Source organism: Lissotriton helveticus, chromosome 3_1, assembly GCF_964261635.1.
Source record: "Lissotriton helveticus chromosome 3_1, aLisHel1.1, whole genome shotgun sequence".
NCBI classification, from domain to species: Eukaryota; Metazoa; Chordata; class Amphibia; order Caudata; family Salamandridae; genus Lissotriton; species Lissotriton helveticus.
Window position 1 is genome coordinate 1912490087 of NC_136061.1, and position 13558 is coordinate 1912503644.

Sequence of the window (13558 nt, forward strand, 5' to 3'; positions counted from 1 at the left end):
AGGCATTCTGACAGAAAAACCACCTTTTTAGTCATAAAAGGTGTGAAAGACTCTAATCCTAAAAGTTCATTGAGTAAAAGCCTCAAAACCAGTTTCAATAAAGCTAATCTCCAAAAAATTGGCAGAGTTCAGTGCCCCAGGATCCTGTGTCCAGAAGCCAGAAAAACAAACTGACTCGTCACTTGTGGGGCATAATGGGATACTGAGGGTACAGTGCCAGTTGTATTAGCAGTGTATTCCTTGCAGCCATTTGACTAATTCTGTCCTTCAATACTTTTTACCTTAAAAAAAAGGTTTTTGAAAGATTTGTGTTCACATGCTTTAGTGTGCCCTATATGAAAATACATTTTTCATTTTGAAAATGAAAACAATATTTTGACTTCTTAGCCTGTTTATAGAATGCAATTGTTGCGAGAGTAAATAATCTTTTAGATTGATTTATGTATACATACATATATAGAAGTATGTATATATTTTTATAAGTGCTCCAGGTTCCCCACGCATGGGCGGGACTATTCAGCGCTTATGACTATTGATGGGGACTCCCCTGGAAGAGGAGGAAAGTGTTATGTACCCCCTTGCCACCGGGGACTTCAAACACTGCTCGCGCCTCCCGCTTCGCGGGAGACGCATCGTGTGCAAGGAGTCACTGCTGCTTTGGGGCACGCCAGGAGAACCACAAGCCGCAGGACGCTGCTGGGCTTGCCGGACCTCTCGCCCCTCCCCCTTGCCACCGGGGGCTTCAAACACTGCTCGCGCCTCCCGCTTCGCGGGAGAGGCATCGTGTGCGAGGAGTTACTGCTGCTTTGGGGCACTCCAGGAGAACCATAAGCCCCAGGATGCTGCTGGGCTCGCCGGACCTCTCGCCCCTCCCCCTTGCCACCGGGGGCTTCAAACACTGCTCGCGCCTCCCGCTTCGCGGGAGACGCATCGTGTACAACGAGTCACTGCTGCTTTGGGGCACGCCAGGAGAACCACAAGCCCCAGGATGCTGTTGGGCTCGCCGGACCTCTCGCCCCTCCCCCTTGCCACCGGGGGCTTCAAACACTGCTCGCGCCTCCCGCTCGCGGGAGACGCATCGTGTGCAAGGAGTCACTGCTGCTTTGGAGCACGCCAGGAGAACCACAAGCCCCAGGACGCTGCTGGGCTCACCGGACCTCTCGCCTCTCCCCCTCGCCACCTGGTAGGACTTAAACCATCTGCCTTCCCCCGCAACACGGGACGCGCGCGGGTGGCGCCGGGCTAAGCCCGGGCAAAGGGCAGGCCGTCTGTTGCCGTCCGGGGCAGGAGGAGGCAGGGCTGGGACACCCCCCATTGAAGTCCAGCTTAAGGTACTTCTCACTGTCCATTATTGTTTGCTGACTGATATTCTGTAATATGGGAAAACGTAAATCCACGGAAGAGCCTAGTGAAATCGCTGGTGTGATGTCGAAGGGAGGGAAGCTAGCTAAGAAACGGAAATATAAACCGTCAAAAAAACGTTTGCCACATGCATGAGGGAATTGTGTGATGGACAGGATCGACGACCTGGTTCAAGACTGCACTGACCTGTTACAATCTGTCCCCGAGGGTGGGAGTCTCGGGGGGGGGGCTTTGGAAGTCCGGTCCCAGAAGAGGGGACTTACAACTATCCCTGATATGTTTTTAAATAAATCCACTGCGGGGATGAAAGCGGGCCCTATTGTGGATTTGGGGGGATGAATCTGATATTGAACAACCCCAGCCGATACCAGATCCAACACAGCCTCCTGAAGATCTCAATGCTTTGACTTGCTCTAACAGATTCTCAGTTTTAGCCCACGTTGAAAGTAACCAAACAGAGGTGCCCAGGACTACCGAAATTGTCGACAGCTCCTTGATGTCAGTCATAAAACATTCATGTGATATGGTTGAACAGATGCAATTTAAGATCGACCATCTGACAACTGTAATTAATAACATGAGGGGTGTTTCTGACCAGGTCCCAGCGCCGCACATACCATCGGGCACAAACCCGATAGGCGCAAGGGGTCAAAATACAAACCCTATGATAATCCCTAGGGGAAATACCCAAAATCCCAAAACTACGTTTAGTGAGATGGTCAGGAATGGGAGGGAAGCAGTCCAAGCCAAACCAAAACCCCAATGCCGGGGCATAGTTACAGCAATCCCAACTATTCCAATGAATCTGCCAAGTATCGCTCCAGAGAAACTGGCCAGCAAGGGCATCCCCAGAGATAGACAGATAGACCAGAAAACTGCTGCCTCCTACCAGGGGAAAGGACCCTTTTTGGCAAACTCGCGCGTTCCCTCAGATAATTCTGATATAAATAGGTCTCCTGCAGTGTATCTGATCAATATTGCCTATTGGTAGAGATCGTGAAACACCTGAAGCTTTGACCAACAAAGCTATACACTGGATCAGATATGTGAGGGGATGTAGGTCTGCTGTTAGGGAGGATATTTCCCGAGCAGTAAGGCTTTTTTCTCCAGGTGAGCCCTATGATTGTATCAAACTTAACTTTAAAAATCCCATGATAGCAGGAGAGCTACTAAACTTAGAATTCAGATCATGCTCCCCTGACTATTCCAGGATACAGATGAGATCAACCCCTCCCTCCAACTGGTCAAATGATACTAGAAAACTTGACAGAGGATCATGCATGGTAAATTATAACGATTGACTGCGCCCACAAGTTCCTCCTGGAGCACCCAGTGAGCTGTCCAACTATGATATTATTGGACAGGATCTGATTAGTTAACTTAATGATGTTCCCGCCACTCCTCACACCAGGGCTGATATACCATCCCTGCCTAGTATGCCATCCCTTCCAGTGAGTGAAATTCGTAATGACGGTATTGTTTCCATTTATGGTAAAGCTGGCTCGATTCTTTCCTGGAACGTGGCAGGCCTAAAACCTAAAGTGGAGCTACCAGAGCGGACGACTTTTATAAGTCAGTTTGAAATATGCTTATACCAGGAAACCTGGTTACTGGAACCCCTCCATTTTCCCGGCTACCTGGACTATAGCACTATGGCTGTAAAGGGAGGGAGAGGCCGCCCATCAGGTGGCCTAACAATATGGGTTAGACAGGATCTTGCCAATAAAACCAAAATTATAACTACTAACCATATTGATTTACAGGCACTATTACTTGAGTTTTCTAATAAGGAGCCCATTTACATCTTTAATATTTATGCTCGCAGTACTGGAGGGAAGAAATCTGTAGTTATGGCACACCTGGAAGATATGTTAGAATCACAACTTGCTCATTCTAACGTTATTGTAGGGGGAGATTTTAATGCAACTTTTGAACCCCTTTTAAACGACACCTGGACCTTATCGGACGACCAGGACAGAGAGTGGGGGGTAATCAAACTTGACCTTGAACCAATTAAAAGATGGTCTGAAGTATCGCTCCAAATCAATTCACTCTGTCTTAACAAAGGATTAAGATCAGTAAACGGGAGAACCGTTGGTGACAAGTCAGGGAAAAACACCTTTAACCCCTTACATGCTGATGACGGCCCCCAGTCGTCATGCACTACAGTGCTCGTGTGCTGATGACGGCTGGGGGCCGTCATGACCGCACCCGCGCTGAAATCTTCAGCACAGGAGCAGAATCGGCCCAGCATGGAAGGGGTTAAGAACGGCCTCCGAACTAGTAGAATTGATTACATTTTGGTCAGTCTGGGTTTATGGAGATTCCTTAAAGACATGCTAATCATGGAAAGGGCTGAGAGCGACCACAATCCTTTGTGCTTGTCTCTCTCATATTGGATTCTCCCAGACCAAATCGGAGAGGAGACGGAAGTCACCACTCCCATCGACACTGTTGTAACAAACGACATGCGTCATGTCCGATGTTCTAAGGTCTTAACTAATCAACAGAGCATTGACTCTATATCTATCAAGTTAGCTCAAGCAACAAGCGATTTAGAGGTTTTATATAAAAAGGACACATCAACCACAAGAAACATGCAGGTAACCAAGATTCATGAGACCTTTTTTGGCGATCTAAAAAGACTCTTTGCTAGGCCTAGTACGCCTAATGGCCCTCGTGCTCCTCCACCCCCCAGATGGTACTCAGGGGAATGCAGACAGGCCCGCATGGAACTGGGTAGAGCGATTAAAACTGGGACAAGTTCGAAAATCCGCTTTGCCAGGGCCGCCTATAAAAATGCCGTCGCTAAAGCTAAACGTAACTGGGACAAGCAAAGGTGGAACGATTTAAAAGAGGCAGGACACCATAAAGATACGCGTAAATTCTGGAATTTTTACAAGTGGGGTGTGGATGGCAACCCCGAGAAACCCCAGAATTGGGTCCCTCGTGACAAATGGGTATCATACTTTGAGCCGCAATACGCGAAGGGTGATGTTTCAAATCTTTCCCCCGAGATTCCTTTCTTGCCATTTTTGGATTATCCATTTACATTGAAAGACGGGTATCGATGGCATTCCCGCGGATCTATTCTTGCAGGATAGGGTCTCTTGGGGCCCATATATACTCCTCCTCTCAAATTTGATTGCTAAGGGAGCACCCGTACCGAAATCGGGTCTCGGGCTGAAATTATTCCCGTCTTCAAAAAGGGGGACAAATCTTTGCCTGGAAATTACCGACCGATCAGCCTGATCGACACCTCACAAAAAATTCTTGGCAGGCTGATCTTGGATAAAATACTGGCATGGGAACGGGACCACAGTATTTTGACCAACCTACAAGCAGGTTTTAGAACATCCATTAGCACGGTCGACCAGGTATTGCATTTTACAATGCTGTACTGGAAGACTGTGATATTGGGCTCCGGCAGTTTATATGCCGCATTTGTAGATTTGAGAGCGGCTTTCGATCTGGTTCCCCGCTCAACTCTGTGGAACGTCCTTAAAGACATGGGTCTACCCGGGCCCTTACTCTCATTGGTTAAAAAACTCCATGACCTAAACTATGCCCAGATCAGATGGGGTAGCCCTGGCAATGTCACAACACAGTTCCCTGTCGAATCCGGAGTTCGGCAGGGCTGTGTACTGGCCCCAACTTTATTTTCCCTTTACATTAATGATGTTGCTAGTATTTTAGTTAATTCCAATGTTGATGCCCCAATCCTTGCAGGAGCCAAACTTCCCATTTTAATGTTTGCAGACGATTGCCTCATAGTAGCAAAAACCCCAAGTGGGTTGCAAAAGACGTTGAAGCTTTTTGATGAATTTTGCACCACAAGGGGTTTAGAAGTCAATGTACTTAAATCCAAGTTTATGACTTTTAACGCCCCAAAAGCTTTTAGAGGTTCTGTAACCATGAATGATCGCCCCTTAGAGAGGGTCCAGGCCTTTAGTTACCTAGGTGTGTGTATCCAGAATGACTTACGCTGGAAGCAGCAGATTGAGCTGGCCACTTTGAAACATCGCCAGCTCACTGGCGCTTTGTGTCCGGAACACTCGAGGTCCCTCACTAAACCGATAGCCCCTGTATTAGCGGTTTATAAGGGTACAGTGATTAGCTCCGCTTTATACGGAGTCGAAATGTGGGGGCATGAGAACCTCAGGGAATTGACGGTGTCTGAAAACTCCTTTTTAAGGAATTTAATTAAATTACCTCAGAGCACCCCCCTGACGCCTCTCTTTTATGACTTAGGGCTGTCCCCAATAGCTATCGTGGCATCCTTACGCGCAGTTCTATACTGGAGGCGGATCTATACTACACCAGAACTGGCCACCTACACTCGGGTATTGCTGGATATAATTTTTAGTGGCAACACCCACAAAATTAAATGGCTGGTGCACATACGGGGTGTCCTATGTGAACTAGGACTCAAAGAATTATGGGAGGATCCAGTCAACGCAAGTTTTCCCTCTAAGAAGGTACTCAAGGACCTCTATTGGAAGTCCTTAGCCACCAAGCTCTTCAGGAAAACAGACCCCTGTTCTTTGACAGGTATGTTTCTGGATATTAAAGAGGGCCCATATTTGGAAGCATTCTGGGACACTATCATGAATCCCTTGGACCGCAAACTCTACTTCCAACTGCAAGTTGGGAGCTTGCCTGTAAGGGCCTTTACTAGCAGATGGTCCACAGGAGATAAGGCCTCGTGTCCAGGATGCCCGACACTTTCTGAAACTATTGGCCACTTGTTGTTCGAATGTTCAGCATACGTGGCCCCCCCGCCGATTTTGGCTGCGCCAAATGTGCAGGCTACTAGGCACCAACAGTGGACTGATTGCCTTAAGAATTATCTGTACCTGCACTAATATGACTGTATATGTAGCCACGGCAAAATTCCTGGGGTGGGTATGGCCCATTAGAACCAAATTGCTTGCAAACTAATTCCGTTTATGGATGCAACATTGTTATATCTATTTCCTGGGTAACATGTATAGCCCTAAGAGTATTTTATTTGTTTTATTTTTTACTCAATTTTTTAACTGTATTTATTATCTTAATCATAAGCTTGTAAGTACTGTATGCTTTTATGACAATTTGTCGAATAAAGCTTGTTTGACTTGAACCATCAATCACTCAATCAGGGTTTTTTGAGCGCACTAATCACCCGTGAGGGTCACAAGGCATGGGGGGGGGTGCAGCTCCGGGTCAGTCGAAGAGCCAGGTCTTGAGGCGCTTCCTGAAGATTTGCAGAGTGGGGGAGCGTCTAATGATGACTGGCAGCTCATTCCAGGTCTTTGCTGCGACGTAGGAGAAGGGTCTTCCACTTGCTCTGGTTCTGCGGATGCGTGGGGTCTCTGCCAGGGCAAGTTCGGCTGAAGGAGACTCTTTTGTTGAAGTATTTGGGTCCGATGTTGTGGAGGGATTTGTAGGAGTGGGCGAGTAGCTTGAAGGTTATTCTCTTCTCGATGAGGAGCCAGTGGAGGGCTTGTAGGTGCTGGGTCATGTGCTCACGTCGTGGGCTTCCGAGGACAAGTCTGGCTGCGGTGTTCTGGATGGTTTGGAGCTTGTGTAGCAGGCTTTTGTTGATTACGGCATAGGGGGCGTTACTGTTACTGTAGACCAGTCTGCTGGTTAGGAGTGCGTGGGTGACAGTCTTTCTGCATTCAGGGGGGGGGGGTCCACTTGAAGGTCTTGCGGAGGGAGTTGAAGCAGGTTGAGGAGACGGCGTTGATCTGGCGGGTCGTGGTGAGGGAGGATTCTAGAATGAAGGTGAGGGAGAAGTCTAGAATGATTCCGAGGTTTCGGGCGTGGTCTGATAGAGTGGGGGGGTTTCCAAGGGCGGAAGGCCACCAGGAGTTGTCCCAGGTGGTGGAGGAGGGTCCAAGGACAGGGACCTCTGTCTTCTCAGAGTTGAGCTTAAGGCAGCTGTTGTTTCTCCAGGCTGAGATGTCTTTCATTTCTTCCTGAAAGCTGAGTCTGGCGTCTTCGGGGTTCTTCGTGAGGGAGAGGATGAGCTGGGTGTAGTGTCTGCATAGTATACTATGCTGAGCCCATGCTGCCTGACCATGGCGGCGAGGGGGGCCATGTAAATGTGGAAGAGCGTGGGGCTGAGCGAGGATCCTTGGGGTACTCCGCAGTTGATCTCTGTGGATTCGGAGAGGAAGGGTGGGAGTCTGATCCTTTGGGTTCTGCTGGTGAGAAAGGAGAGGATCCAGTCAAGGACGGATCTCCGTATGCCAGCATCATGGAGTCTGGCGGCGAGAGTGCGGTGGGAGACGATGTAGAAGGCTGCGGAGAGGTCTAGTAGGATGAGGGCCGTTGTGTGGCCTTGGTCGAGTAGCATGCAGATGTCATCGGCGGCGGCGAGGAGGGCGATCTCGGTGCTGTGGCTGCTGTGGAATCCAGACTGGGAGGAGCCAAGGGTAGCGTTCTCTTGGTGGTCATCTGGGCGTTGACGAATCTCTCTGTGACTTTGGCTACGAAGGGGTGGCGAGAGATGGGTCGCTAGTTTTTCAGGTCCGTCGGGTCAGCCGAGGGTTTCCTGAGGAGGGGCTTGACATCTCCCCGCCTCCAGTCGTTAGGGAAGATGCCTGATTCGAAGGAGGTGTTAATGGTCCGGCATAGTTCAGGAGCTATGGTGGAAGCAGCTCGGTGGTAGATGTGAGGCGGGGAGGGGACCGTGGGTGCTCCTGAGTGGATGTTCCTCATGGTCGTGGCGGTGTCTTCCGTGGTAGCCTGTTTCCAGATGGTGATGGAGGGCTGGTTGTCGGTGGTGGAGAAAGAGGTGGTGTCTGAAGTCTGTTCGCTGAAGTTGTTGTAGGGGGCCTTGATTTTCAGGTGGAAGTAGGAGCTGAGCTTGTTGCAGAGGTCCTGGGATGGTGTGACGTCCATGGCTTCGCTGGGAGTTTGGTGAACTGCTGTATGGCGTTGAAGAGTTATTTTGCGTTACTGGCGTTGGTGTGGATTTTGTCTTTGATAAAGGTCCTCTTGGAGGCTCTTATGCGCTTGTGGTCTTCAGTCATGTAGTTCCTGTAGGTGTTCTGGTCTATGTGGTTTTCCTGTTCCACCAGAGTTTCTTGAGGTGTCTAAAGAGTGTCTTCTTGGAGTTCGGTGGTGAACCAGGCGGCCTTCAGGGGCGCTGTCTGACAGGGTGGCGGTGGGGAGCGAGCTTGTCTGTGCAGCTGGTGATTCGGTGGTGTAGTTCTTTTGCTGCAGAGTTGGTGTTGGTTGTGGCGGAGGGGGGCGGCGGGGGGAGTCGTGGAAGAGGGTGGTGTTGAGGTGTTCCTCTGTGACCTTGATCCAGTTTCTTCATGGTGGGCGCGGGCGGGTTTGGGTGCAGTGGTGGTGGTGAAGGTGAAGTGTACACAGTGGTGGTTGTCCAGAGGGGCTGCATGGTGTGGCTGAATTGGATGTTTGCCCCTCTTCCGACGATGGGGTCGAGAATGTGGGCGGGGGTGGTGACGAGCTGCTTTAGTCAGAGATTGTCGAGGTTGTCCAGGAGGGTGGTGGAGTCGGGATCACCGAGGTTGAAGTTCAGGTCTCCGATGAGAATGTAGTCCGTGGAGGCGATGGCGTGGGGTGCGACGAGATCGGCAATGGTGGTGGCATACGAGGTGCGAGGCCCTGGGGGTCTGTAGACAAAGGCCCTTCGCATTGTGGTTCTGGGGCTGGTCTGAATCTGGAAGTGGAGCTGTTTTGTGCTAGAGAAAGGTTCGCTTGTGCTGGAGGTGGAGAGTTGAAGGGAGCTCTTGTGCGCGATGGCGAGTCCTCCTCTAGGGTGGTGGGGGCAGGGCATTCTCTGGATCTTGTACCCATCTGGGATGGTGGTGGCGATGTCAGGGGCGGAGGTGGCCTTGGTCCATGTTTACGCGAAGACGGCGACGTCTGGCAAGAAGGTGTCGAGCAGGTCCCAGATCTCAATGGCGTGTCTGTGTAAGGAGCGCACTTTCAGGAGGATGCACATCAGGGCTTCGGTGGTGTAGGTGTCCGGCATGGGTGCGGCGGCCATGGGGGGCTGTCGGTGGGGAAGGATTGTCGGCAGTGTCGGCAGTGTCGGCAGGAGAAATGGCTGTGGGTGGTGCTTGGCGTTGCTTGCTGGCAGCTGGCGTTCCTTAAGGGGTTGAGTGCGAGAAGATCAGTGGAAATGGTCGTAGGTCGTAGATCCAGGGTTCGTGGCGCTGGCCGCGGTCGGGCCGGGTCGTGGACGAGCACAGACGGGCTTGCCTTTGGCACACCAGTGGCGCGCCCACTTCGCACAGCCGCACAGCGGCCGCCATTAAGTATAGGAGGGAAGCGCAGCTGGGAAGTGGGAGGGGGCATGGGGCCGTGGGGGCAGCAGCGGTGGGAAGGGCATGGAGGGCAAGGGGCACGGAGACAAAAACAATTAAGTAACACAGAGGACACAGGCACAATGAAGACAGAAAACGGGCACAGAAAGACAGAAAAGTGGCACAAAGACAGACATAGGCACAGAGACAGCACAACAGAAAAATAGGACAAGGACAGGCACAGGGACAGCAAGACAGAAAGGTGGCACAAAGACAGACACGGGCACAGACACAGAAAAGCAGCACAAAGACAGACAAAGACAGACACAGATAACAGCCGCCAGCAGAAGAGCAAGGTTCTCCAACTGGGCCACCAGGGATAAGGCGCAGGCAGGAGCCTGTGGGTGGAGGAGGGCCTCGAAAACCTACCTGGCCGAGTAGAGCACAGTGCCCAGAGCGGTGGCACTTGACAGCCGAGCTGCGGGGGGCGAGCAGGTCTCTGACTAGGATTGATTGATTTACCCTTCCTTGCACATGGAATGGAGTCTCAGAGGGACAGGTAGGGATCTTTTAGCTCTAGCATAGCAAGTTTGGATACACTTAAGTAGCCAACAAGCATTAGCTGCTTTGGGAATAGCATGGCCTTTATGTAGTTTGGAGTAGGTTTTATTCAATCCACATAATACATTAACACTATTGATATCCAGGATATGCAAGATGCATTCCACAACAAACTCTGGGTGTCAAAAGAAAACTGGCAGCTCAATTGTTTGATTGAGTTAAAAACTGGAAACCACCTTAGGGAGGAATTTAGGGTTGGTTCCAAGGACCACCCTGTCTGGGTGAAATTTGAAAAAAGGTTCCTCTCAGATGAAAGTGTTAACCTCACTGACTCGCTTGAGGGAAACTTCCACATTGGATCAGGAGGCGTCCAAGGCAGGATAACCCGCTTAAAGACCACCATGAAGACTTATAAGAAAGGTTATTTGAACAGTGAAAGGTGATGCCTATTCTGTACGTAAGCAGCCACTGAGGTCAAATATAACCGAATGGAGGTGCAGGCAAGGCATGACTGTTGAAGGTGAACAAGGGAGTAGATACCGTCTTGTACCGACTGTGTTAGAGGATTGATTGTTTTGGAAAACAATAATGGACAAAGCACTTTCATTTGGCAGCGCAGTAGGCCCTTGTAGTAGGTCTATGTGCTTCATGAGAATGGATATCTATTCATGTGATAGGTCAAGGTAACCACATTTTAAGATCTCAGGAGCCATATCGCAAGGTTGAGTTGCTGACGGTTGGGGTGTCAGAAGGTGCAGTGATCTTGAGTTACAAGGTCCTGCCTGTGGGGATGCTTCTCGTGAGGAACTAGCAAGAGTTCCAGCAGAGTGGAGTACCAAGGCTGGCACGGCCAGGTTGGGGCTACCAGGATGAGGGCATGGCATGTCTCCCTCAGCTTGCGAACTCTGAATGGTGGGTTTGGGAGAAGTGGAAACGCATAGGCAAAGATCCCTGACCAGTTTAGTCATAATGCATTGTCAGGGGACCACGGATGTGGTAACCTGGTGGGGAAGTTTGGGCGTTTTGCATTTTTGGTGGTGGTGAACAGGACTATGTGAGGAAACCCCCACCCCCGCAGTTGAAAATACAAAAGAGGGGCCTGGGGGAGGAGTTCCCACTCATGGACTTGTTGATGCATCCTGCTGAGCAGGTCTGCCAAGGCATTGTCCAGATCGGGAATGTACTATATGACCAACTGCACTATGTGATGTATAGCCCACTTCCAGATGCATTGAGCTAGAACAGACAGCTGTAGCGAGTGCATGCCCCCTTGCTTCTTCAGGTAAAACATGGCTGTGGTATTGTCTGTGTGGACTAGAATTAACTTGTTGCGAATTAGTTGGAAGGAATGCTTGAAGAGCAAACTGAATAGCCAGCAATTCCAGGTGGTTGATGTGAAGACCCTGTTGCATGGGAGTCGACAAGCCTTGGATTGTGTCATCTTGGAGATGTGCTCCCTATCTGGTGAGCGAAACATCCATGGCGATGGTCTTCTGTGAAACTGGGACTCGAAAGGACTGCAACAGATTGTTGGTGTTCCACCACTGCAGAGAGAGATTTGTCTGGCCCCAAATTAATACTAGATCCTCCCATTGACCATCTTCTTGAGGACACTGTGCTGCTAGGCACTGCTGTAAGGGACACGTGTAACCTTACATGAGTAAATTGCAATGCAGGACACCATCATGCCCAAACAAAACATTACTGTCCTGACCGTTCCCTGACGCTCTGGCTGAAAATGAGCTTTTAGACTTTGGAATGCGTTCACCCTGGCTGTCTTTTGGCTTCAACATTGGAGTCGGAAGCAGCCTTCTCCAAAGATTAGGCCTCTTCAATCCTGGTGCCAGATGTGCCCGGTTGCTGTAGAGCTTTCTCTTCGCCGAGCAGATCCGGAGTGTCTTCCTCTCCCTGGCGCTGCGCCATCCAAGCAGAGGAAATGCGACACACCTGAGAGTTCCTAAGAGACTTTTTGTTACGGCATGTGAGACGCCGCACAGAATTCCTTTCTGTGATCAGGAGACTGGAACAGGCTACAAACCTTGCGCAAGTCCTTCCTGGGGCACTTGGCGTACCAAGATGGGCAGAAACTAAAAGGAGTCCTCTTTATCACGTGTGCATTCCCGACTGTTCGAGGGGGATCGAGTAGAAGTAAAGCCCCACTGGTTGATTTAGCGGACCACGAAGAAATATCGACTTTGAAGTAACACAGGATGGTAGACAGATGAAAAAAGAGGATTGTTTGGCAGACAAGGGACAGTGTCAGGGCCAGGTGAGAACACCAAGTAGCATTGAACCGGAGCTCACATTTGAACCAGATGGCAGAGAAAAACAATCTGACTATGAAGCTGATGCCCATGCGTATTGCCAACAATAGGTGGAGTCACAACACCTCGTGACTCAAGGACACTTCTTTCAACAAAAAGAAGATGCACACGTCCGTGCCCAACACTAGCTGGCAGGAGTATGCACAGCATGTGTATCTACAGCTACACATGCCACAAACATGTACACACACACATTCATGACTGAAAAAAGATCCAAACCGTGACTCCATCCACTCTATATGGAAAGTAATCCTGGATATACGCTCTAAAGAAAACAAAGGACATCTTCTAATTTCTGGCAGATGTCTCAAATCTGTTAAAAGCTACAAAATCACCTTTGGTCTCTATTGCAATTTGGCATATTTTTGGTTCAATATGTATTAGACCTGTTAAAATCTGACTCGGATGGGATTGGAATTTATTGCCTGTGATAAACTGCACATATTCTGACTTCCTGTGGAATGCAATGGGGATTTTGGTGCTTACTCTATCAAAATCTGTTTTGTCCGGTAATTACTAGGCAAGTTCCAGGAGGTCTGACCTGTCAAAACGTAACTTCGGGGGTCAGACTAATATCATACCAAGTACTTACTGGGTGCGATAAAGTTTGCATTAATGTGAATTCTGAATTAAGTAATTTAATAGGCTACTCGTAATGAAGGCCTTAGCGTTCCCTGAGCCCTGAAAAACATTGACAGTGTAATCAGCTTACAGAAAATATATACAAGTAGCCCATACCAGTTTATAATTTATTCCACAAATATTCTTGGCATAACAGCTGTAAAGCTCAATAAAATGTAGGTGAAAACTAGCATTCTAAACAGTGACTTTTATGGCTAAATTGTACAGAAGTTTACAAATATGCACTCTTCCCATTCTCACCATTCCCCAAGGCGATTTCCAGGATGGCTCTCCAGGTTTTGAGCTTTTCCACAAAGCAAAATCATTAGGTGAACGTTTCTCACTTAAACGATCAGCTGATATACTCAGATCACCTGGGAACATAATACAATGTTGTTAACTTTATGGACAATAAAACCACTT

The 13558-nt window shown here is 49.3% G+C and overlaps 1 protein-coding gene across 5 annotated transcripts in view; it reads right to left on the reverse strand.

The window, feature by feature from the left end:
* The window catches only part of CARS1 (cysteinyl-tRNA synthetase 1), a 406480-nt gene that overhangs the window by 225856 nt on the left and 167066 nt on the right, over window positions 1–13558 (reverse strand). For all 5 annotated transcript variants that reach the window (XR_013608861.1, XM_078682918.1, XM_078682921.1 and 2 more), the window contains one exon: window positions 13397–13509. Coding sequence is in view for 4 of the 5 variants with exons in the window: in XM_078682918.1 (XP_078539044.1) it covers window positions 13397–13509 (113 nt within the window). In the remaining variant the exon portion in view is untranslated. The remainder of the gene's footprint in view (window positions 1–13396; window positions 13510–13558) is intronic.